We start from the raw sequence: 26,537 nt of genomic DNA, 5'->3' as shown, positions 1-26,537 counted from the left end.
AATATATCAACTCAGCAGTATCATAGGCTTAACAGGAAAGACAAGTCCAGCTTGAGGGTCTCTTCATTGATTTTAAAGCTTTTTTGTGACTGTTGTAGTTTGACACAAGGGATGCATTTGCAGCTGTTCTGTTTTTCTAGCACTTTAACTTGTAAACTCATTTCCTAGATACCTATTGAGGTTTCAACTTATAACCTGAACTCTTTCATACCCATAGATAAATATGACAGTTGTGAGTCAAGGCAGTGAGACAGAAGTATTCCACTGTTTCCTAACGTAATTTAGATTTTACATCATTTGACCAGCTTTTCCATTATTTGAATAAGCTAATAAGGCTGACCTGCACATTTTTAGAGATTTGGGAGCAATCTACCAACCAGTTAACATCCAGTATCATAAACCTAAATCAAATATACTTTCAGTCTTACTGTGCCACAGAAATGAACTAAAGAAAAATTCTATTGATTTTACAAATGAAAGAAGGAAAATTGAATATAGACAGGTCAAGTAAAAACTGACCCAAGGAAACAATCTTTACATCAGAAACCTAGGGAATTATAATATAAAGGAAGAATTGGAAGGTAGAAGAGGGATTCATGTATAAATAACCTGCAGTAGGACTTACTCAAATAGAATTAAATATATTCCATCAACCATATCATGTGAAAAGACTGTGGATATACATTATGTTTGTCTTGGGAAAGGTTTGAATCTGTGAGCAGCATTTATTGTCAATAGACTGTTAGAATTCTGCATAATTTCTATGATAAAATTAACTTATATTTGATACAAAGAAGAGGACAGGCAGTGACAGAGGGAACCAGAACAAGTGGTAAATATAAACAACCTTAAGTAAAAAAACCCAAACAATGGAGGACTAGGCCATACACTTGCTGTGACTGTAGACCATAGATAGTTTTATTCTGAAGCAGAAACACTAATGAAGGCAAGATTCAGAGTGAAAAAATGTGTCCTTTTTATCAGGCTAACATTATTCAGTTCATATGCATGAGCTCTGAATGAGGCAGTTGGCACTGTAAAGTAATAATGGATCTCTACAGAAGATGATGGTGAAATTATCTAAGTCCAAATGGGGCTACATAAAACCTGTGCTATAAGATGATGTAAGAAGTATTCATTAACTACTTCAAATGCAGCACTGAAATCCTGTCTAGGTACAACTCTGGACTCCCCACTTCCTGCCCCACCAGCACTGCAATTGATAAAGATCTAGGAGACCTCCTGTCCAGTGCCTCAGTCAGCATAGTGTTGGGTGGCTTTCCCATATGTTTCCCATTTAATACAAAGTTCTCTTGAATACAAGGACATCTTCAGTTTTGTCTGAGATCAATCCTTCTTAATATTAGCAAGCCACTTCTCCAATCTTTAAGTTTAGAGGCCTGCTTTCACAAACTTAAACATATAAATACTCCTTGCAAATCTTGATCTCATGCACCTGTAACCACTGGAGGTATGGAAAACCAGTGTAGTATGTTGGTTAAAGTCTTGGACTAGAACTTAAAAGAGACAGGTTCAAATATGTAGTCTTTCATAAAGTTGAACAGGTGAACATGCACCAGTTATTCTCAGCCTACCTCACCCACCTGAACTCCCTGGAAAGAAAAGCAAAATAGAAAATATAAACAGAATCCTTGATTATAACTAGGATCTACTTTCAGCAATGCCACAGAAGTTGCTTGTGTAGGTCCAATTCCCATTAAATGTTCTATGCATGGGGAAAGGGAACCCCCACTCAGTTTTGTTGCTGTTGCTTGTCATATGGATAACTGACATAGCAGGCTATGTTTATACTGGCATTTGATCTGCAGGAAAAATATATAGTTTCAAATTACTTGTAGTTTTGCTTTATTGAGTACAAATAATTCTCAATGGATGAAAGCACTTCATCTTTTTTGTGAAAGACACATATTTATTATTTGTGCAACCCCCTGCAGTGAAGCTGGAAACCTTCCAAAGAACTGTGTTTTTAATGCTTCTAGAAAACAAATTCAGCCATTTCTGTGTATTACCTGAAAAATGTTATGTCTTCTTCATGGTGAACATATAATTAATTTTATTTTATTAAGTGTAACTTCCCCCTCTAAAAATATGGCATAAAGACTCAAAGGCACACATCATACAGGTGCCATACAGGTACCAGTAATATTCAACCAAGTGTATTAAAGATTGTACTGGCCATATTGCAAGAGAGCTGGGACACAATATTTATTTCTAAAAGCAATGCATATTTTCCAAACACTGAGAAATTGTTGTGCATTTAAGCTGCTAAAATATGTTGTTTGCCTCATTCTGTATGCAGCCCAACATATAATTGGTGTTGAAATGTTTTGCCTTTCCTTACATGTTGTACCAGTGCAATATATTCACTTTCATAAGAAAAAGCTCCCAAAGGTGTAATTACAAGATTAGAAGGTATTAATTAAATTTTGAAAGACTTTGAAATTACAGGTTACAATACAGAGTGTGGTCTAAACGGACAAAATATGCAACTATCAAAATGCTACTCAAGTTAATGCTGAAGGCTTGTAGAAAAGTATTCTCATTGGCTAACTGATGGATATCTTTTCCATCGATATTTGTGAAAGTTTGTGGACAATTCTGGATGTTCACAACTTATTCTTGGTAATTAACCCTTGCTGTGGAAAATTAATAAGAGGAAGGAGCCATGCCTCAGTGGCACAGCATCTGCTTTGCAGGCAGAAGGTCATTGGTTCAATCCCCAGCATTTTCAGTTAAAAGGATCAAGAAGTAGGTAATATGGAAGAACTTCATCTGAGACCCTGGAGTGTCACTGCCAGTCTAAATAGACAGATGGACTTTGGTGGACCAATGGTTTTATTCAGCTTTATTTATTTATCTGTTCACAAGATTAAAAGCGGGAGCTATGTGATACAGACTGGTAAGCTGCAGTACTGCAGTCAAAGCTATTTCAGATAGTCAATTCATGGTTGATTTTACTGTCCATTCTTGTGAGGTCAGTAAAGTGAGTACCCAGCTTGCTGAGAGTAAAGTGTTAATGGCTGGCAAAGGCAAAGGCCATTCACAACTCCAAAGGAGCTTATATTATTCTCCTTTCCTCTTTTTATCCACACAACAATCCTGTGAGGTAAGTTAGGCTGAAAATTGTTTTGTGAGCTTCCACAATAAGATGAAAAGTTGAACCTGTGTCTCCCAAGTCCTACTCTGAAGCTGAAACTACTATACTACACTGTATTTTTGGGATGGCTGCTGTTGAACAGGAACAAACAGCCAGGCCAAGTTTAGTCATGCAAGTCAGGTGATGTCAAATCATTCAGAGGTTGCTGTCAGGCCTACTGTTGCCACCCTCCAGGTGGGTTATAAAAAAATAAATATTCGGTACCTTTAAGGCTCAAGTACTGTGAAATAGAGGTCCTTTCTGCACAGCGGAAAGGGCGCCTCTCCACCGGCAGAAATTATGCTGGTGGAGGGATGGGGGCCATTCGCACGGGAGCGTGTGAGCAGCCCCACAGAAGCCGGTGCAGAAGAGGTGGCTTCGCATGGAGCCACCTCTTCTGCATCACCCCCACTCACCTCATCCTCCAGTGTCGCTCTGGAGGCCGTCAGGGACCCACTCACGCTGCTCTCTGACCCCTGGAGGTCAGAGGGCAGCATGGGCGGGTCCCTGACAGCCTCCAGAGCATGCTGGAGGATGAGGTGAGTGGAGGGGATGCGGAAAGTGCCGTCTTCCCAGCGGTGCAGTTTGCACAGCGTCAATGGGAAGACGTTGTTTTAGAATAACCTCGCTAAACAAGTGGGGTTATTAGGAGTGGCTTCACACCGCTCCTGTGTGGCCAGGACGGCACTGCTGCAATCCAGCAGCACCTCCTGTATGAACAGTTGCCCAGGGACTGCATTTTTGCCGTCCCTGGGCCGCTGTAAATGGCCCATGCAGAAAGGGCCACAGTTTCCTTAAATATTTCTTGACCAACACATAGAAATTACTACTGTCAGACTAGAACCCCTATCTAGCCCTGCTCAGTTATGTTTATAAAGACTGGTAGAGAAAATAAAAAAATCAGGCTTTAGAAAGAAGAATAATTTTTACTGTGTAGAAATAGCAGCAACCGAATCACTGGGTGCAGCCATTGCGGCTGTGGTGAGCAAAGAGGCAATAAGGGGTTTGCAAAGGCATTGAAAAGGCATTGCTTGGGCCCAAGCATGCACAAGGTTTGCATTGATTGGTCTACAGACCAAAGGGCGGAAGGAGCTAAGGTATAAGAAGGCGCCACACCCTGAGCTCGGCCTTCTTGGCAGCCGAGACTCAGCAGCGGCATGGCCCACCCACCCTCCCTATTTGATTCTGTTTTCATTTTAAGCATTGTATAAGTTTGTCGTAGCCCGGCGGTTGGCGACGGGATCGCAACGTCCGGGGAGAAGCAGAGCCATCCGGCCGGCTTCTCCCATGCTTGTGCCCTGTGGAAGGGCCGGGGGGTGTGGCGGGCCAGTAGGCAAGCTGCTAGGCTTAGCCGGTGCCTGACACCCCAAGGAGTGGGGTTGGGTTGGTAGGTGGCCGCTAGGCTTAGCCAGTGCCCGACACCCCAGCAAGCTTGGGGAGGATGGTGGGTTGGTAGGCGGCCGCTAGGCTTAGCCGGTGCCCGCCTCCTCAGCAGTTGCAGGAAGGGTTGAGCCAGGGGTTCACCCCTGGGGCTCCCGGCTTCCTGCGGTGGTTCCCAATGGAGATTGGGGATCACAGGATGTGTGACCTGTCTGCTGCCCAGCTTCTCATTTGTACATAGTATATATATATATACACATACATACATACATACATACATACACACACACACACACACACACACACACACACACACACACACACACACACACACACATATACATATATATACTATGTACAAATGAGACTATGTACATACATACACACACACACACACACACACACACACACACGTGTGTGTGTGTGTGTGTGTATGTATGTACATAGTCTCATTTGTACATAGTATATATATATTGCATGCAGATGGTGAGACTTTCTCCGGCTAATAACTACACAACCGACAGGTGCTTGGGAAATGGATTGGGCATGTGAACAGTCCAGTCCCAATAACCATTAACATTCATTCATGCATTACATACATACATACATACATACATACATACATACATATATATATATATATACATATATATATATATATACACACTATATATATATAATATATATATATATATAACAATATATATCAATCATATATATATATATATATATATAAATATATGCTATATACTGACCCATATCCATGTTTCCATAACCTGTCGAATATGGTAATGTTGTAGTTATTAGCCGGAGAAAGTCTCACCATCTGCATGCAATTAAATATTTTACACACACAGTGGTCTCTCTAATTGAGAGTCATACCCAACTAGACAAAGACCTTCATCTTTTATAGATACAAAGAATACATACGTCATAATTCATAATCATACCCATATGCTTTCTTCCTTAAAATCAAATTGGCTTGTCTGATTCTTACACAAAAACTGGGAAGTTCCGTCCTTCTCTACTTTAGGCTACATGTCCTCTCCCATAGGCAAAGGGAGCAATAAACTGAATTCTGTGTTTTTGGTTTTTAATCAAGATAGACAGTTCCCAACATCCCTAAGGGTGTGGTTTTCCCATGGAGATACCTCTTCAGGGTTAAAAGATTTCACATACATCTTATTAACTTTAAAAAGTTAAAAATGATTATGACAATTATAATATGTGATTCTAGTAGAATATATATACTTTTCATATATTTCACTATCATTTCAGTGTTCATTAAAATATAGAAAAACACATTTTTAATTATCTGATCAGATACATGTCTATTCTAACCTTTGATCTCTTCATTTCTGTGTTTATTCACATAGCCCATCTTATCTAGCTAGTTATGCCTTAAAGGTCTATAAGATATACTCTCTGTCATGTCTTCGGCCCTTAGTGATAAGAACTTTCTTGCCTGCATCTAACTGTTTACCAGATGGCCTAAACAGAAAGAATCAGTTTGGTTTTAAATATATTGCATACTTATCTTATTTCCATGTAAAGAGAGTTTTTTGTTTGAGTTATATCATTGTAAGGGCATAAAAATTATTACTGTAATAAAAATGTCATTGTGAAAGTAATAATACCTATGTGTTTGTCAAGCATTATTTAAGGAAACTGTGTGTCACAGTACTTGAGCCTTAAAGGTACAGAATATTTTTTAAATAACTTTCAGATGTACCTACCTTTTTATTTCTCTCAAGGATGACTTTCCAGGTGGGACTTGGAGATCTCCCAGAATTACAGCTGAAATCTAGACAACCCTGGTGGGGTCACTTCTCTGCCTATACCTCATTCTTTGAAAGCTCTACCCACAAATCTACAGGAATTTTACAGCTTGGAGATGGCAGCCGTAGGGAACTAATTTGTCATTGGAAGATCTTTTGATTCCAGGAGGTTTCCAGGCTCCACCTGAAGGTTGGCAATCCTAGAAAAAGAGAAAGAAGCAGGAAAAAAGGAGAGACCATGGTGGCTTTCAGAGAAGAAAAAGAGGGAATAATAGGGGAGGAGAACATAAGATGCCTCCCACAAATCGTTCAGGTTCCCACTTGTTATATAAATGTGGGATGTATGCTAACAGTGAGTCACAAATTATACAAAGTTTTGTTGTGTGTTTGTAAAATGCTATCAAGTCTCAAGTGACTTATGGTGACCACATAGGGTTTTCAAGGCAAGAGATTTTAGGAGGTGGGTTGCCATTGCCTGTCTCTGCTTAGAGAGTTCTGAGAGAACTGTGAGAGAACTGGGCTTAGAGTAGTGGGGAAACAAAGCAGGTTTAAAAGATTAAAGTTCACAACTCCACAAAAGATTAGAGTTCACAGCTCATGTGGAGCAGTGGAGAATAAATCCAGTACTCCAGATTAGAGTCTGCCACTTTAACTATTAAACCACGTCCACTCAGAGTTCTTGTAGGCAAGAAAAAGAGCAGGAAGTTACAGAGATTGAGGAAATCTGTGGATCTATTATACATGTTAATCAAATTTGGCTGTAAAAACTCAAATATCTTACAAATGTTCAGTTCTTGAGCAGCAATGGTGGGAGGTTGGGGGGCTAGGTGTGTGTCTAATCCTAGGAACCGAGGTTTGGGATTCCCCAGCTGTGCCACTGACTGGAGGCTATCTGGGAATTCCAGATTAGCCTGTACTGCTCCCACGCCAGCTGGGTGACCTTGGGCAAATGATTACAGTTCTTCTGAGCTCTCTCAGCCCCACCTACCTCACAGGGTGTTTGTTGTGAGGGGGGAAGGGCAAGGAGATTGTAAGCCCCTTTGAGTCTCCTGCAGGAGAGAAAGGGGGGATATAAATCCAAACTCTTCTTCTTCTTCTTGAAAAACAAGAATTAATAGGAATGTTTATATGTACATTAAATTCTGAAAATGTCTATGAATATATAACATACACTGATGCGGAGCTTTTTGACTTTTATGAGTTCAAGTGTTATTCAAGAGCATACATAGAAAAAACACAATTACCTACAGCAACAGATGAAATAAAATAAAAACAGATGAAACAAAACAATTAATTGATCTTAATCACAAAATTGGAGTGACTCTCTCAAGCAGGATTTTGCAGCTTATTTTGAGCACATTATTTCTCAAGTGTATCACCTTCACTAGCTGTTTATTCATACAAATAGTGTTGGTTCATAGTTTGTATTTTTAAAGCTACCAAACAAGGATGTATCATTTTTACTGTTTTATTTGGAGTATCATTTGACTATGCAGTGAGTCCTAATCAAAATAAGATGAATAATCATCAGTAATTTATTAACTTGTTTGCAGACAGCGTAATTCTTACAAGAACCAATACCAATGCATTTTGAAGAAGGAATTATGTTTGGTTTCAGATAAGTCTGAGTTTTATTGTTAAATAAATGTAAGAAGGATCTAATTCACTTGCAAAAGAAAAGGGGGCTGGCTTTACAGAAGTAGTTCATCAAATATCTGGTTGTAAATATCTCTCAAAATTTATCTTGTTACTTAAACTTAATTTTAAATCATTATTGATTAAAATTATCCATATATTCAACTGATAATGAAAAATTACATTGACCCTGGTTGAGTTAGAATCTAGCCTGCTGGCTAAAACTGCAATAATGGCAATTTTTGCTTTACCCCAGTTTACTTTTTAAAATGTCAGAACCTTATTTTGAACTGCATTTAAAATTTTATGGTAATAAAAAACTATGAGGAGGTTTTGTTTAAAAAATCTATCTTTGGAGCTTCTAGTACTGAGTGGCTATTCCTTAATTTATTATAACTCTTGTCTTTTAAGACAAATGTTAATTGTTATAAGGCATGAAAATATGCTTCAGTATGTAAGGGGTGAAATATTTATATGATCTAAAGAGAAACCAGAGTATGTATTGATAGAAAGTACTTAGCTGGGCACAGTATTTCCTTCAATCTGATGTCTTTATACAAAAATTTTCATAACAGTCCTTTCAGAAAAACCTGTATTAAGTAGCTGGAAAATTTGAAACTCTCAGTTGATACCCAGGGTATCTTCTTTGACGCTATTCATTGGGCATGCCTTTCATAATGGTAACAATTATGAACTATTCTGAACAACGTAAATTATGCCATTTTAAAGACTGAATCAAATTAGGGCATCTTACAAGCCCTTGGAAATTTCTTTTTATGTTACAGGCAGAGAAATTTGGGCTCAGTTTTATTAACCTAGAATAACAGTTTTAGAATAGGTCTCCTACTCCCTTCAATAAAATTGAACTTCTGAAGTCTGGAAACAATACTAAGGGTTTAGACTCAAGAACACATAAAATTGTAATTACTAATCTTTAAACTAGTTGATCTGTCATAAAAGGATTATGTAAAGATGACCTTAACATAAAAATCCTACTGACATTTGCAGTCGTAAGAACCTAAAGGAAGACAAGATACTCTGAACAGCTGACTTTTCAACCAGTTACTCTGGCAGTTATGCATCAGCCATAAGAATACTAATTTTCCAGCTATGTTTCTTGTGCTTGAGATTGTTAAGTGGTGGAAGCACAAATGCCTATCTAAGCAAAATTATTGTATAATTTATTTATTGTGGGGCAGTGATTCAGCAATTGAAAGTCCTCTAGGGATTCCCCCCCCCAAAAAAAAGAATAAAGAACTAATGCTCAAGCATTATGCCTAATCTTCCTGCATGCATAGCGAAGGGACATTCATAATATGATTACAGAGTTGTGTCCTTACCAAAGTTAATTATCAATATTAGTTCAAGCATTCTGACTCTCTGTTGGAAATACTGCATTTCAACTCAAGGTTAACTTGCTTTTAAAAATCATATTTGATGTACTGGGTTTCAGTTCCATACAGTGATACTTGTTATTTATTACAGTGACCTGAGATTCTATATTTTAGTATTTAGCATTTCTGTTTCAAATCCTGGAAGGTTACAATGACTGTTGGCAAAGAGGCAGCTGAGCTACACAGTACTGAGTATCACAACAAAGAAAGTGATTATCAAATGACTGCACAGACTTTGTAGACAGAATGTGGACTTCAAGTAATTCTTTAAATACACAGATTCAGTGATTGTACAGCCAGTTCATTTTTACTCTAGTTTTGTTTTCACTCTAATTTTGTGTTATTCCACAATAACAGTGGAAAGGTTATTCTCTCCTGTTACAGCTAGGACAGCAGACAGCACTTTCTTAAAGGCTAAAATCTGTTGTTGTGTACACTGTATAAGCTTTCATGCTCCAGATCCCATTCTGTCAAATGCACATTATTGGATTTATTTTACAATGGTGTAGTCTTTTCAGTCCAAGATTCTTTTGAATGTTATTTATTTAATTCCATAGATCATTTGCATGCTCAGATTGGTTGCCCGATCTAGTACTTGAATAGTCTGTAGTACAAATAGTCTGTAGTACAGTACACGTATGGAGGCACAGAACCAAAGGAGCCCTCCACTGAAATAAATGGAAAAGTTGTAGCAAGCAGAACAGTTTCTTAGACCCAGACATTTTCAAGATCAGGTCGTAGATCTCTATGGAATATAAGTTCATCTAAATTTTTCACATTTTATTCTACAACATGCCAAAACAGCCCTGCAGGCACTTTGTATTATCATGGTTGATGTGGACCAGTTCCCAAGCTGCTAGACTTTGAGGATTTCATTTCTCCAATTTTATTTTCCCCCCTCCCAACAAAAATAATAGTTGCTGGCATCAATGGATATCAATTATACAGAAGTTTAATGTGCTTTTCCATAGTCTCATTTTCCTGCCTTGGAAATTTGTGTTCATTGTGGAGGGGGGCTGTTCTACTTGTGTTTTCTCCCCTCTAGTGGCCGATTTATGCATGGGATAAACACTTGCACTTTAAATCTGCAGGGAGATATGCTGGACATAAACTTGTGTGATATTGAATCAACCGCTAGACAGAGGGCAAAACATATTCAGAGCCCTCACCACCCAAAGAAACAGGTACTTACAAGTGAGAAAGATGGGAGTGCAGAAAAGTCCCTTAACACTCAAAGGCTCTTCTTCTGGTTAAGAACCACCCTTCTTTTGTAACTCACCATGGATGCAGGGGAAGTTTTGAAGTCTTACTTATTAGAGTAATTCATTTACAAGCATACATTCCAACTGCTATCTCTTTGTATCTAGTTAGGCTTAAATCAAGACAGTCTTTTATGTCAGTCAGACAAACCATCATAATACTAAGGGAAGAAAAAGAAAAAATAACTTTGTATAAGCAATCATTGGTTACAGCAGGAAGCAGAAAACACAGTTCAGCAAAGAACTTCTGAACAACAGAAAATAAAACAAGCAGCATCCTCACTCATTCTAAAATTTACAGTGATCATAATCTGAGTGTAAAAACAGGCCTGTTGGTTAACTCTGTCACTTTTTCCATCCATTCTTGCCCTCTTTCATCAGAGTCGTTAGCCCCACTCTTCCCTCAATTTTTTTAAAAAAGTCTCCCAGTTCTTCTAAGTTCTCACAAAGGAACAGAGCTCTTCTGAAAAACCTCTCCAATCCATGCAATCCTACTGGATTGAAAATTAATATTCCAGGAGGTCCTCTTATATTCCACTCTTGTATGCATCTCCATTTGTCACAGGGAACATTCTTTTATTCCACAGGTTATTTTACATTAACACATGAATCATCATTTTGCTAGCCTAGCAGACTGAAAACGACATAGAGGAACTGGACCTGCAACCTTTTGCCTACTTAAAAATGATTTTAGCTTAACCTCTGTGCACTCACAAAGTACAAATTCACCAAAATGGAATTTCTTCACATAGATACCTAGGATTATTTGCCATTTCAGCACACAGAATTCATATACTTGGAGGGCTGTTTGAAAATTAAGTATATGAATATATGCTTGATTACGATAAACTGGGGGTGGGGGTATCCCAGAATTTTTTTTAATAGGAGAGGTATATAATTACTACTTTTATTACACTGAAAGTTTCAACAACATACATAGCAAAGGACATTCTGGAATTAATAATGTGCAAATTGTTTACGTAGAACAGTTCAAATCAAAGTGGTCAATTTGCTGTCAGTGTAGCTCACTTGTATTGCCCCCCAGGCTTTTGACGAAATCCAGAAAGAATCCTAGTGTTCATTGTAAAGAACTGATATTTGTATCCCTCATAGCTGCAATGAACTCAGGCAAAACAAGGACGAGGGGGAAAGAATCCTGTGCGGTGCTAAGTTCCGGACAAGTTGTGTACCCATTAATTAAAACATTTATTGCTTTTTTCCCCCTAGAAGACTTTTTATGTTGTGTGCATTCTTTTCTTTTCAGTGCCTAAAATGTTGGTGTCAAAGGAAATTAATATCCTGGCTGGCTTGTGTTTTTCTCTGAGGCAGATATTGATGAGTGTGCAGAGGGGATCATTGAATGTCACAGCCATTCACGCTGTGTTAACCTCCCAGGGTGGTACCACTGTGAGTGCAGAAGCGGTTTCCATGACAATGGAACCTATTCACTTTCCGGGGAGTCCTGTATTGGTAAGCAAAGATCAGTTGAGAAGTTATGTTATTGTTCTGCATGGTGTCATATACTGACTACTATACAGCCTTTCGTGACCAATGACAATATTTAAAGCTAAAATTAGACTGTAACCAACCATTAATTTAAACTCAGCACTGTTCTGTGAAATATAGTTAAATATTATTACAAAAGACATGAGCGATCAAATCTCTTAATAGTAATATAGAAAATGGACATTTGGAGGTCACAACAGTGATTTGCTTTTCTATGCTATTTTCAGTGGATCACTTGGAACAATACAAATTTTGTATATATTGTTTTATGCTTGACAGTCGACAAGATATAAAACATTAGTTGTCTTGTCCAGTTGCATGGCTTACAGTTTTAGCATAAAGGTTTGGAAATACATTTAATAATAAGCTGGAAATGGGATTCCCCCCTCCCATTGTCAGAACTGGTTTAACTCTATTTTCTTTTAAAACATTCTAACACCTCAACACATGTTTCCCCAAGTAGTAAAAACCTCAAGCATGGTCAGTTTTCTCCTCATAAAGAGTGTTCTTCTGTTGTCTTTTGTGAAACAATTGCTAGAGTTTTGGATCCTGCTTAATGCAAATGGATCTGGGCTGCGTAAATTATTCATTTGCTGACTCTCATTGCTATCTCCTGTTCCCAATAAATTGTTCCCCCAGAGTCAATGGGCCCCCAGGAACATCTTGGGGGTAGAAGTGGGAGGTTGCTATGAGAGGGGAGAATCAGCAAAAATTGCTCTGCCGCTCTTCTGTTAATGGAAGTGCCTTCAGTGAGCAGAGAGGGCACTTAAGAATTCAGAATTTAGTGAGTGTGAGACACGACCAGTGCCAAATAGCAACAGGTGAGTATATTGGCCAGTTGCCTAAAGGGCCAGTCAAGGCAACACTCATACCTAAGGAAGGCTTCCTATCTCTTTCTGGTCTTCACAACTTGTAACCTGCTCTGCTTTGCTTACTGATCACATCCCATTATCATTTGCTATTCATTTCTAACAATGCCTGTGTCAGACTGAACTGTATGGGTTGAGGTCAGTCAAGAACAGATACAAGAAACCACATGTACACAGAGTTTGAAGTCCCATCTATTTTTACACATTCTCTTTCCCTCATCCAGTTCTCTCCACACTGTGGAAGAGTAAAGAATGGCCAGGGACTGGACAATTGCAGGTAGCAATGAAACATTTGAACCAGTTTGAAAAACTGAAGCTGTTAGTAGCCAATGGAAGTGCAGGTGTGGACCAATGCTTCACAGACTTGGCCATCTGATAGGCAGAGGTGACTTGGATTGAGGCTTGGGCTGCTGGCTAGCAGAAATTATTGCCACCACAAAAAATATTTTCTAGGATGTCTTAAATCTGTTTAGTTCCTTGACCTTATAATACACATCTGAGGCTTATCTCACTTTCTTGAGTACCAGTAATCTGCATATAGGTTATTTTCTGTTTTCAGACTACAGCAGACTATGGGGGTATACTTGAACCATGAAGAAAAGTACAATATAAATGTCATGACAGACAGACAGACAGACAGACAGACAGACAGACAGACAGACAGACAGACAGACAGACAGACAGACAGACAGACAGACAGACAGACAGACAGACAGATAGATAGATAGATAGATAGATAGATAGATAGATAGATAGATAGATAGATAATCAGCCATATAAATGAAGACTGAGTTGTTTGCCTTCTGTACTGAAATGGGCTGTTTCTCAGGAGGTGTGCATTCACTTATCATTGATCAAGGTAAGGATGCCAGCCTCCAGGTGGTATCAAAGGTCTCTCAGAGTTACAACTCATCTCCAGACTCTGGAGATTGGTTCCCCAGGAAAAAAAATGGATGCTGTGGAGGTTGGACTCTATAGAATTGCACCTTACCCTACTGAAGTCTCTATCCTCCCCAGGCTCCATATCCAAATTTCCAGGAGTTTCACAACTTGGACCTGGCAACTCTACTCCCCCATAAATGGCCAAGAAGGACCTAGCAACCCTAGATCAAGAAGGTCTAGCCTGGGATGGGTAACAGAAAGAGCTAGAGGAGAAGGGTAGGCTGAATTCTGTGGCAGAGGAATTGCAAACAGAAATCGTGATGAATTAGGATCATGGTGGCATATGCAGGGGATGGAAAAGACAAAGAAGATCAAAGTACAAGGTTGAGAGTTTTACAGTTTACTGACCAGGGAATCTTCTAGAATTCAGATACCTTTATTTGCATACAAAAATAAATAAAAAATTGTTAAGTGGTAAAATCAGATTAAAAGTTGTACAGTTCAGCCATTTTGTTTCAGTTTTTGATGAGCCTTGGTTTAGTATCAGGCACCTTCTGCATATGCAGAATAATGCACTTTCAATCCTCTTTCAATACACTTTGCAGCTGTGCAGAATAGTAAAATCCACTTTCAAATCATTGTGAAAGTGGTTTGAAAATGCATTATTCTGCATGTGCAGAAAGGGGCCTCAATGAAAGAAATTTAGCAACAGTACTGGTACAGTCTGGGTCCTTATTTGATAAAAGTATGGAAATTTTCACTTTGAGTTGTTTTAACTTGTAATAGTGGGGTAACGAAAAAAGGACAATCTTTGATTGAGTAGCAATCACTCACCCTCCCCGCACCTTCAAGCCACCAATATGAAGTGTGGGACCAAGATACTACTCTGTCACAGAACAGCAGGCAAGAGGGAAAGGGTCATAATCTTTACTTGAGAGAGGTGGTAGCTCTGTTGGTATTCAGCAAGTGCTGTTTGGCCTACTGCATGCAGCACCCATGTAGGGAATTAATATCAAGATGTTACAAAAATGCAGCCAATGAAAGGAGCCTAGACTAATTTCCTTAGATGACATGAGCTTTCTCAGAAGGACTTGAAATCCCAAATCCTGGCTATGGTTAACATTGCAATGAAGAATAGTCTGCTGGTTCCACATTCCAGAACAATTTTGGCATTGTAATCTTGTCCTATGTTTAAGGCAAATTTTTTTGCTTGTGTTATTGTTCATTCTTCCTCCAAGCACTTAACCAGTCAGTTTTAGACCTAAATTCAATTTCTCCTAGTTATCCCACGCTAGTTATTAAATTAATTCTTTCATGTGCTTCTGTTCCAATGTTCATATTTTCTGATCTAAGAAAAAAGCCTTTGAGATCCTCACAAATTTAATGCTGGAATCACTTTATTCCATTACAGCAAAATCTGTTATTCTGCAACAACAAAATTGAGTCTGCTGATTCAAAACTGCTAGGTTTGGGCATATATATTGATTTTATATATGTTTATGTAACACATAACAAGACAGATAGAATGTTTACGCTACCTAATTTGTTAAAAACCTTTATATCTTACCATCCCATCCCATAGGGATCTACTTGGCAGCTATGATATGGGCTTTTGTAAAAGAGATATAATCTGTGTTACATTTTATCAGCTGATTTAAATGTTTTTGGAAAAGGGTTCTATCTTTTATCAGAAAAAAATTAGTCTTATTCAATTAAGCACTTTCCTGTGTTAAGTAAGAATGTCTGTGGAGTATGATTCAGTAACTGAGAAACTAAATAAAACGGAAGACAAGTGATTGGCTTATGACTGTCATGAGGAAATTATTTTAAAAATTAATTGCTGAGAATAATCTCACCAAGAGTTAAGTATATGCCCAATATAATCAAGCATTTCTGAATATTTCTGAATACTGTATCCAAGGGGGAAAAGAGAGAAAGAAAGCGTTGCCTCATTGCTCATTTAAGTTTGGTCTTTTGAAAATAATATCAAGCCAATCACCATTTTCAGTAGTAAATGACAATGAAACCCAGTAGCTGGCGTTACCAGAGGACTAAGTGGGTTGCACAATTTTAGCCTGGAGACATGCATTTCCAAATCGCAAGATAAAAGAAAGAGAGTCTATTTTTACACAAGAACAAACTTACAACAATATCTTGGGAGGTAGTAAGGGGCAGAAGGAAGGTCAGGGGAGGGAAGAGGGCGCTGAAGTTGTCTTGGAGCCAAATCTATAGAGGGTGAAGACTGGTACTTAGAAGAGGGGAGCAAATAAGGTGAAGAATATATTATCAAAGGCTTTCATGACAAGAATCAACCGGCTGTTGTGGATTTTTTCGGGTTGTGTGGCCATGGTCTGGTAAGGTGGAAAACGTCTCATGTTACTGGACTTTGCAGTGCAAGCATACTCTCAGAGTTCATTTGTCCTGGAGTGTAAGTGATGGAAATGAATGGAATCTAATCTGCACATTTCAGGGGTCTAGTCGTAAATCCTTTTCGCTGGAATGTTCACTGCTTGGGCTGCAAATTTGATCTGCTATGCTAATAGGTCAGATTCTATGATCTCTCTGGTTGTTGGGGAATGCAGAGTTGCCCTGTGCTTATAAAATTATGTGGATATGCTGTCTCACTGGATGAAATATTAGATCTGAGCTGACCTTGGAATATTTCATTTTTTCTTTATTGAAAATGTAACAAAGTTTTATTTTGGTTTACTTTTAATGGATTTTCCTTTATTATTAACACTCCTAATAACAGTTTTTAAATTCTGACTTTTTATGGCTTTTATAATTGTTTATATTGCGTTCATATAATGCTTTTATATTTATATTCCGTAGCCACCTTGAGTTCTGCAAGGAAGAAAGGCAGTTAGTAAATATTTTAAGTAAATAAAAGAAAATAATGATAATGTGAGATTGGTCTAAGTGAGGTCATGAAATAACAGATGTTAACAGTGGCAGGTATTAATAATAACTGGCAGGAGTGGGTTAGGATATGAGTGGATAGTCCTGGCTGTTCAATGATTTAGATTTCTGGAGAAGTTCTGTATTGTATGGCGATTCTGAGTAGTCTAGGAAGGTTATTATCCGCTAGACCCGATCATTAATCACAGCTAGAAAGCTGCTAACTTTCAGGCCCCTTCGGCACATGCAGAATAATGCACTTTCAATGCACTTTCAATGCACTTTGCAACTGTGCAGAATAGCAAAATCCACTTGCAAACCATTGTGAAAGTGGATTGAAAGTGCATTATTCTGCATGTTCAGAAGGAGCCTCAGTGGGGCACTGAACAGAGCTCATGATTAAGGAGTATCAGAATTCTCATAGGAACCAGGTTACTTTCTTATGCCACAGATGCTTAATTTCATGCAGCCTGAATTTCTGGACTTCAATATGAATTAGAATTGGGGCAGTGGGCTACAAGCAAGCTTTCTGTCCATGGGTATGCTGGAGATATCATTGGTGAGCATGAACCCGTATACAATTAAGCTATTTCATCACTCTTCCTGCTCTTTCAGAGTCCTTTAGATTCTTCTTTTCCATTTTTAATAAGGCAACTAATGTATTTTTATGATTCAATTAAAAAATATAGAGGCTGCTTAGGTTTTAAGGAACTGGGAGACATTACCAACAAAGACCTCACGACGCACCACTAAGTACACTGTCTCTTTTGTTTGTGTGCTCACGTATGCACTTGCAATTCTTTCAAGGAAATGAGGGGCATGAGGCCATGTGGTGACCTAAGGAAATAGCATCATGGCTTGGATTGGAAGATCTCCAGGTTGGCAGGGGGAGGTCTTGAGCTTCTGTGTACCTTGTATACCCTTGTGGGATTTTGTAGGCTGAGGAATTGTGAAACAAATAAAACTCTGAAAGAAAGATAACCCTTTTCCTAAAGTAGTGGTGTTGATCTATTTATGGATACTGCGTGCTCAAAGAATAGCAACAACTGATTCCAGGGCTCAGCTGTGTACTACTGGAAAAATCATGTACTAATGTTAGGATCCAATCTGACAGCTAGCAAACCAAAACATTCCCTTAAATACTATACATCAAATAGGCACTGTTATTTGACAATAAACAAATAATATTGAGGGGCTTACATTGTAAAAGCAAAGCAAAGCAAAGCCTTTATTGGCATAAATAGAACAACAACAAGGCTTACATTATAGAAGATACATATTACTAGTGCAATCTGGACTGGCAAAGATAATTTGCCTAAATTTAAACAATCTCAAGTAGAACTATCAAGTGGAACATAGGTTTGTACTTTGGGAATTCAGGAAAATGTTCTTTTAAACTCAATTGACATTTTAAAATAGGATTTTAGAAGATTTAGTAACCAACCATTTAAGCTTTTTGTACTCTGCCTGAACTGACTGTTCCTATAAGGCAATGCATGTCTAATAAAGCCGCAGCAGTGGATTTCACAGACATGATTATGTCAAAAATGACAAATTTCACAGCATTTCATAGGCTTAATAGATAATATTCCACATGAAAGTCATTCATACTTTCAGATATTATTGGAGGTTTAACGTTTTTCCAAATTCTTTTTTTTTTTTGCAAGCAAAGCTATTAGACCTAACCCAGAAATACCCTACAGGTGCTAAGGTTGTAGAGAATCTTCCATTCCCTACTTTCTCAACAATATTGAAAGCTGAGGAAGATCAGTCATATGTTGTGTAGTGCAAAATCAAGAAAAACTTATTTCAACCACTTTTTTAAAAGTTGCCACCCATGATTTTTCTCCCTTTAAATATCTTATGAAGAGATTCTTCCAGATCAAGTTCACATGGAACATTTTTATAGTACCTCTCTTTGAAAGAAAATAAGGCCGTTTCCGCACGGCCTTTTTATGGCGCCCTGGGAACGGTAAAAACACCGTTCCCAGGGAGCCATTCGCACAGGCGGCGCTGCTGCTAAGTAGCAGCGCCGACCTGGCGTTGCTCCCCCTCCCCCAGGGCGGCGTCAAGCCGCCCTGAAAAACAACCCTTTAAAGGGTTGTTTTTCCCTCAACAGCGTGTTCCAGTGACGGCGTGGTGCGCTTAACAGCACCGCCGGGAACACGCTGTTTCCCTTCCCCATTCGACTCACCTTGTCCCCGTCGTCGGCCTGCTGGCGTCGAAGCCCTGCGCTGCCCTCCGACCCCTGGAGGTCGGAGGACAGCGTGGGCGGGGCTTCGACGGCCAGCAGGCCGACGACAGGGACAAGGTGAGTCGAACGGGGAAGGGGGACGAGGCGGCTCCATGCGGAGCCGCCTGCCACCTGCCAGCCTCTCCAGAGGCCGTCCGCATGCTTGCATGCGAACAGCCTCCGCCTCCACGCCGGCAGAATTCTTGCCGGCGTGGAGGCGCCTGGGGGGCCGTGCAGAAACGGCCTAAGAGTTAAAATCACTTTGTTGTGCCCCCTCCCCCACAGAATTCACTGTGTGACACTGTGTGACTCTGACCTTATACCAGCAGAGCCACAGTAGGCTGTGTTTCACAACCTGTAGTAAAGGAGAGAGGGTGAGTAAATGAATTCCGCAGAAGTGTCCCTGCTGAAATCTGATTCATGTATCAAAGGACCAGTTCTCTAAAAACATTAATGGAAATAGTATCTTCAAAACAATATGCCCTCACTTTGACCTGCACTATGATGTGGAAGTTCACAAGGTTAGACATTGTTGTCACCATGTGTAAACTGTAGATGCACTATGAAATTAATGGGGTTATTTTAATTAAATAGCAGTGCTGAGCCATCTGCTGTCAAAGTCCAGTGCCAAAGAGATTAAACTAGTTTTTACTCTTTATTCATACTGGTCTCTAGCAGGCTTTATTTTTTTAAAACAGTTATAATAATGTAACATTGAAGCAGATTGTAGTGTTTTAAAAGTACTTCTCTTAATTTCTTTTTCAATGTGACAAAAGGGACAATTCACTGATTGCTTACAATAGCGCTGAAGCCTTCAGAAATAGCATTGGAAAAGTAAAACATGAATATTACAAAAAGATTTTTGCTAATTATATAAAATGTACAATTCTAATGATCTGATGATGCAAAATTCAATAAAATGAAATTGAATGTTTCCGCTCAGGTGCCTGAATGGTTGTATAGAAGCTACAGTGTGTTTCACAGTTATTCATGAAAAAATGCTTTATGAACCAAAATTATTGTCTTTACCTGAATGTGGCACATGTGGCACAGAGTGATGAATGACACACCCTGGACAAATTTAGTTGGGAAATGGAAGTTATCACTACAATGTCACTGAATGTGATCCTCTTGACTAAACCAATATACCTGTTATATGACTGTAAATATTTATTTCAGTAACACTTCTAAAATATGCAATCTTATACAGATTGATGTAAATATTTATTTATTTAGAACATTCTTTGCCACTTCTTTGCCCAATGAGGCTCCATAAGGCAGTGACCATAAAAAAGGCATTAAAATTTAAACAATTAAAATACAGTTAAAATATAAAAAATAAATTAAAAACAAATAAACAAACAATACTTGAAGGAAGAATAATTATTGGGAATATGCCAGATGAAACAAAAAAGTATTCGCCTCATGGCAAAAGGCACAAATAGAGGAATTCTTGGGGATGGAGTTCCAAAGTTTGGATGCCTCATTAGAAGAGGCCATCTATATCTGAATCAATATAGACAGACAAATAGACACACAAAACCACAGAATTCTCATAAATAAAGCAGTTGTTTTGAGTGTTAAAAATCTATGGCTGATTCCGCATGGGCCAAAAACAGCAATGTGAAAATGGTGTGAGAATGGTGTAAAAGGGTTTAAAACAGTGTAAAAGGGTTTATGCTGTTTTCACACCGTTTTCACACCGCTGTTTTTAACCCATGCGGAATCAGCCTATGTGAATATGCTCCTGCAAATTTTGTGACTTGTGTGGGACAGTGCTTTTTATGCATTCTGTAATTGTAACCCAGGATTAAAAGGTAGGATACATGCCTACTTTCTTCATAGATTGCACAAGCAGGCTGAAAATAGTACTTGGTTTATACATCATAATGTATCAGTCTGTGAATATGATGGATGAAATACCTTTGCAAAAACAGCCCTTCTTAGATGAGTTGTCTAAGTAGTACATATCACCAGTGTAGGAGATACAGCAAAAATACAGCGCAGACATGTTGTGTGGATGAATTTAACGACTGCCTTCTGGTATTTCACATAGCGCCTGATGCATAAACATTTTTAATGATTAATGAGAACATCTGTAGGTTGGTATGTAACCTTTACAATTCTTTTGCCTAAGGGCACTCAAAAGCAGTAAAGCACTAGAATACAATGCCTGGTGTGTACGGACTGCTTGGTATAGTAGAGTCATCTGCAGAATATAATGATGCTGGTGAACCATAGCTGATGATTCCATTCTTTTGAAAGATTGGTCTAATTTTTTTATGAGAGACCATCTGGAGATATAGAATAAAGGGTCACTAATATGTTGGTGACACACTTTTTTTCCTTTTTCCGCTAATTCAGATGAAGTAGTAGATATTTTGACAACTTTTTAAAAATAGTGATTTACAGATGAGAGCCAATAAACTGAAACTTAATTTAGAAAAGACTACAGTACCATAGACTAATAATGTCTTTAAGCAGGGATTGAGATATCATTGTGACAAAGTTGGGATTGAACTTTTTTTTAACATAGCAAGTTCACAGATTGGGGCTGCTGTTAGGTCTTTGTCTATGGCAGGGGTAGGGAACCTGCGGCTCTCCAGATGTTCAGGAACTACAATTCCCATCAGCCCCTGTCAGCATGGCCAATTGGCCATGCTGGTAGGGGCTGATGGGAATTGTAGTTCCTGAACATCTGGAGAGCCGCAGGTTCCCTACCCCTGGTCTATGGTGATAAGTCAGAGCTAATGCGTAGTATGTAGCATATTTAACAAGCTTCAGCTGGTTCTCCAGATGTGCCCTTTCCTGGAAAAGCAAGATCCAAACATAGTTTCCCATGCATTGCTCAGATCCTGCTATGTACTTTACACAGTGATGCCTTTTGAAGACTGTTTGGAAATTTCATTTTATGTAGAATACAACAGTATTGGGAGAAATTACTGGGAATATGTCTCATTATTATTGAATGAGATCTGCTGATGTCCAGTTGTTTTATGGGAACAAGTGAAAGTGCTCGTGATTACCTTTTAAAGTCTTGAACGGTCTGAGATTAAATGTATCCAGCATAGCTAATGAACAGCACATTTATTGCTGCTGTGAGGTGGCCCCCTCGAGCAGCCAAAGGAATTCTTGCTGTACATTAAGTATTTTTTTTCCACATAGAAGTCAAGAAACATGCAACTTACGCTAGCTAGAATCATGGGGCCTTTGTTGGTCATGGATATCCAGGTAGGGATATTGGTACGTTACTGGTGTTTTCTCTAGATATATTTAGGTGTCTGGTTGGTATTCAGGATTTTTCAAGATACAGATGAACAGAACCCAAAAATGTCCAGAAATGTTTAGAAATGTTTATGACCATCATATTAAAAGTCTCAGAATTGTTTCTTTTTAATGTTTGTGTCAAAGTCTTCTTGACTGGTCTTGGTACTGGTTTAACAGGTTGGTTTGACTTGGATTTGCTGGTTTGACATTGGTTCTGTTGGGATTCGAATATTGTCATTTGCTAAAGTTGGATCTTTAGTTTGAGTTTTATTTGCCACACTGACCCATGGTTCTTCTGGGATCCCCTGGTCTGATGTTGGTATTGTTGGGCTTGTTGGTTCTATTTGCATCTGGAGACTTTTGACCATCAGTTGCTGTGGTGCATTTGACTATTGGCTTCTTTGCCTGAGAGAAAGCATGGCTCCCCCACCCCTAGGAAATAATGGAATCAAGTAGGGGTCTATAGAATTGAATTCACTGATCCAATCAACTTGAAACTTGGAGGTCATTAGAGAACAGGAAAGACTTGGGTCTTGCTAAATTTGGTGTCATTTTCTTGAAAAACAACTACTCTAGCCCCTGGAAATTGTCCCCCTATAGAGAATAATAGACTTTTTTTCAGAATTAAGTGTGTGGGGAGAAACAAAAACTAAATATGAGTACCAGAAATGTATTGGAGGAACAGAATAAAATAACCTGAAACAAAAGCATTTACACCCTTTCTGATGTGCAAATCTGAAAAATACCATTTTTTTAATAGGTTCACATCTTTATACCCGGACTTTGTGGCCTGGTATAGGATGCTTACAGAACTGAATCACCCAAAGTATAGTTCCCATTGGGGAAATCTGATGCTAAGTCATTTGGAGAGAATCTGACTGTCCTGAGTTTAGCTTTCATGTGTAGAAGAACCACACAGTTATCTGCTGAAAGTCAGTCTGCAAAGATGTTTGTTTGATAAATTCTCATTAGTTTCTTAAGCATCAATAATCTAGTATTCAAACTTTTAAAACTCCGTCATTGTGAAATAATTCTCAAAACATTGCATTATTTTCTTCATATTTTTAAATGTTGTTTATGTATTTTATTTGCTCTTTTTATTATATGAATGTTATTATGTAATCTCTTTATGGTCTATTTCCTTGCTGCGTGAAGTAGATAAACAGCTTCTAATAGGATGAACAATAAAATCAGTCATGAAGATTAAAGGAAAAAGAAGTTCTTAAGGGAAAAACAGTTGTCACAACCTTCCCAATAATCAGGATAAGAAACAAAATCTACGTAAAACTTTTTATTAGGGTCTACCTAGTAACATGTTATATAATGTTTTGTAACATTTTCATTTGGCTGGGGTGCGTAGTGGGACTGGAAGTGAGTCGGGACAAGAAATCTTGTCCCAATGCACTTTGTTTTTGCCACGCTGACAGAGGAAGTATGGTGGGGCAAGATTTCTTGTCACAAAGTGCTTCCTCTTGCCCCACACATCCTTCTGACTTGCCCTGGGAAAAGCAAGAGCACTTCTGGTGCGACTTTTCTTGCCAGAGCGGAGGAAGGTTAGGGAACAGGCTGCAGTGGGCCAATGTAAGGCTGTTTCCGCATGGGCAGAATACAGCGTCCCAGGGACGCTAAAAACAGCGTCTCTGGGGAGGGGTTCGCATGGCTGCTGCCACATCGCAGCAGCGGCAGCCTCGCAACCCCCGAGCAGTGCGAAGCCGCTGTTTCCGAACCTCGCTCCCTGAGCGAGGTATTTCGGAAATAGCAGCTTCCAAATGCTGCCGTTCGAACAGCAGCAGCTGGAAGGTGCCATTCCCCCCCCCTTTCCCGAATGCCTACCTTGTCTCCTGGCTTCCGGCTTGTCGCAGATTCCAGAGCCATCGCTCCAGGCTGCGGGGGTTGTGTCCCCTGGCTTCTACGACGAGCTGGAAGCCAGGAGACAAGGTAGGCGTTCGGTGACGGCACAGCCTGTGCAAAGGCTGTGCCGCCGCCTGCCGCCCTTCCGGGACCATCCATGCGAACGGTCCCGGGGGGGGTGCGTCAGCATTGTTTATGCTGACACCCCCCGCACCGTTGCAGTGTGGAAAGGGCCTTTGTCACAGTAGAGTTTGTTGCAGCTTTAGTTTCTGAATAACAATTCAAAGCATTTATAGCCCCCGTAGCCATAAGAAAGTCTTTTCAAAAGTCTTTATGATTTTCTCAGAATTTCTTGGATACATTGGTAGAGCAAGAATCTGAAATGCTCCATTAAATTTCCTTTTAGCTGAAATTATGTTGTACATTGTAATTGAAAAGGTTGTGCAGAAGTTAAAAACAAAACAAAAAAAGGATTAAAAATATGCAGGAAAACAAACCTGAAGGCACTTTTAAGCATAGCGGGTCTAGAAGAAATATGTCACACATAAAAATACTCTAAATTATAAGTTATTACTCAAGTGTGGAAATGCGAACAGACTGTAATGGGTTTTTAGAGATGTTGCTTGAAAATTATCTTAAACTTTTTTTTTACTGGTATTCCGAAACATCGCTCAGTTGTGAAACTATACTTTAGAGTTTGTTAATCTCTTGAATTAAATCAATTGAATTTTGATAGTGAAAATTGAAGGTAAAAAAATTCAATTTTAATGGTGTAATCATGTTCTTAAATGTGTGAAATCCACCTAAAATCACTAAAGTCCATCCTGCTCAGTGCTTGGATTCAGCCAGATTTTTTAAAATGAAGATGGTCTGGAAAATTCACAATAATACAATGAAACAAACTAAGGCAACAACAATTAGGAAGGCCAGTAAAGTTTTTATTAGGGAAATCTCAATAGCAGTAGCAACAAAAAAGAAGGTATAAAGAGGAATAATTGAGACAGTAAAAGAGCAGTTGAAAACTGTAGACAGGAACATTAAACTATCAGAAGTTTTAAAAAGTTAAAGGAAATAAGGAAACTATGGAACCAAGTTGATTTATTCGAGGTGGAAAAAATCCATTAAAAATGCAGACAAGATGCAGATATTTAGAAAAGAATATTCTTTATTTCATGTGTCCTGAAAAAAAATCTGTTTTTTACCTTTAAAGTCTTGAATGTTTGATGGCAAAAGTACTTGGCTTGCAGGGTGTGGGGAATGAACCCTTAGGAACTTACAGCTATTGTCTGTGGGTACTTCAGAGCAATGGGGAAAAGAGGGCTTAAGAACCAAACTGAATTACAGGTCCTAATTTGAATTCTGAATTACAGGTCCTAATTTTTTCAGAAAGCTCTGCCCCGAATTACAGGTCCTAATTTTTTAGAAAGCTCTGCCCCGAGGAATCTAAACCACTTGAAGGACACCTTAGTACACCTAACAAGGGGTGCCTACGCTCGTTTCTACTTTCCAGTTTCCCTCCCAATGGCAGAGATTGCAAGGAAAAGGAAAAACAACTGTCCTCTTGCTCTCCATGTTGGTTCACTGCTGTTTCCAGACATGTGACCGCACATTTATGGCTAGACAGTGTGTTCCAGGAGGCCAAAGAAAACCGATTGCAAAAGTAAGTCACCTCTAAATGCCAAGCACAACCCACCCACCCACACAGACACTCAAAGACACACTTAGATTTCTTTGGGGACTTTCCTGTATATATGTACAACTGAATTTTGCATGTCCACATTATACAGAAGTACAGGATGCTGCTCATGTGATGCACCACTTCTGCTATCTGAATTAGTCTACTCTGTTTCCTTTTAGTTTGAAGAATTAGTGGGGAACAGACCTTGCACTTCAGGAGGAGGGGAATAACTGGGATCTTTTCCACCTATTTTTTCCAGAGGTCTTTCCCCTTAGAAATCCACACAAAAAGCAGAGTTTAAAGGAAAGTTTTACAATTTTATTAAAGGGTTAAAAATAATAAAAACACAAATGCAAGCTGTAAACATACACACAGAGTTTCAAGAAGCCTAAGAAGAGGTGATCAATAGAGGAGAACAGAAGAGGGCATTGAGAGGTGATATTTATCATTCCAGAAGTGAAGAGGTCTAAGGAAGTGTGATCAAGTGCCAGCACTGCTCCCAGGCACAATGGAACAAGAACCAAGGCCATACAGGGTCTAAAGGCAAGGAACCCTCATTTGTGAGGTCTAGTTGCAGGAAAAGTTAGCCTTCTGGCAATGATAAGAGAGGCAACTTTCTGGAAACAAAGCAAAGTTCCTTCCCAGGAAGGAACAATGCTATTGAACAAGTGATGATTAGGTTAAAACCTGGGATAACCACGGGGCGTACCACTCACGGGGATGGGGGGATCAAATGACCCCAGGTGCAAC

At 39.0% G+C, this 26,537-nt stretch overlaps 1 protein-coding gene across 3 annotated transcripts in view; it reads left to right on the top strand.

Moving 5' to 3' along the window:
- Positions 1-26,537, top strand: part of NELL1 (neural EGFL like 1) — a 678,881-nt gene that overhangs the window by 605,535 nt on the left and 46,809 nt on the right. Inside the window, exon 16 of one of the 3 annotated variants that reach the window (XM_048483513.1) lies at positions 11,933-12,073. The exons of the other annotated variants lie outside the window; for them this stretch is intronic. Coding sequence (XP_048339470.1) covers positions 11,933-12,073 — 141 coding nt within the window. The remainder of the gene's footprint in view (positions 1-11,932; positions 12,074-26,537) is intronic. 3 annotated transcript variants of the gene reach the window in all.

This window comes from Sphaerodactylus townsendi, linkage group LG02, assembly GCF_021028975.2.
Source record: "Sphaerodactylus townsendi isolate TG3544 linkage group LG02, MPM_Stown_v2.3, whole genome shotgun sequence".
In the NCBI taxonomy this organism is placed as follows: Eukaryota; Metazoa; Chordata; class Lepidosauria; order Squamata; family Sphaerodactylidae; genus Sphaerodactylus; species Sphaerodactylus townsendi.
The sequence above is the reverse complement of the archived record's forward strand: the minus strand, read 5'-3'. Positions and strand labels throughout refer to the sequence as shown.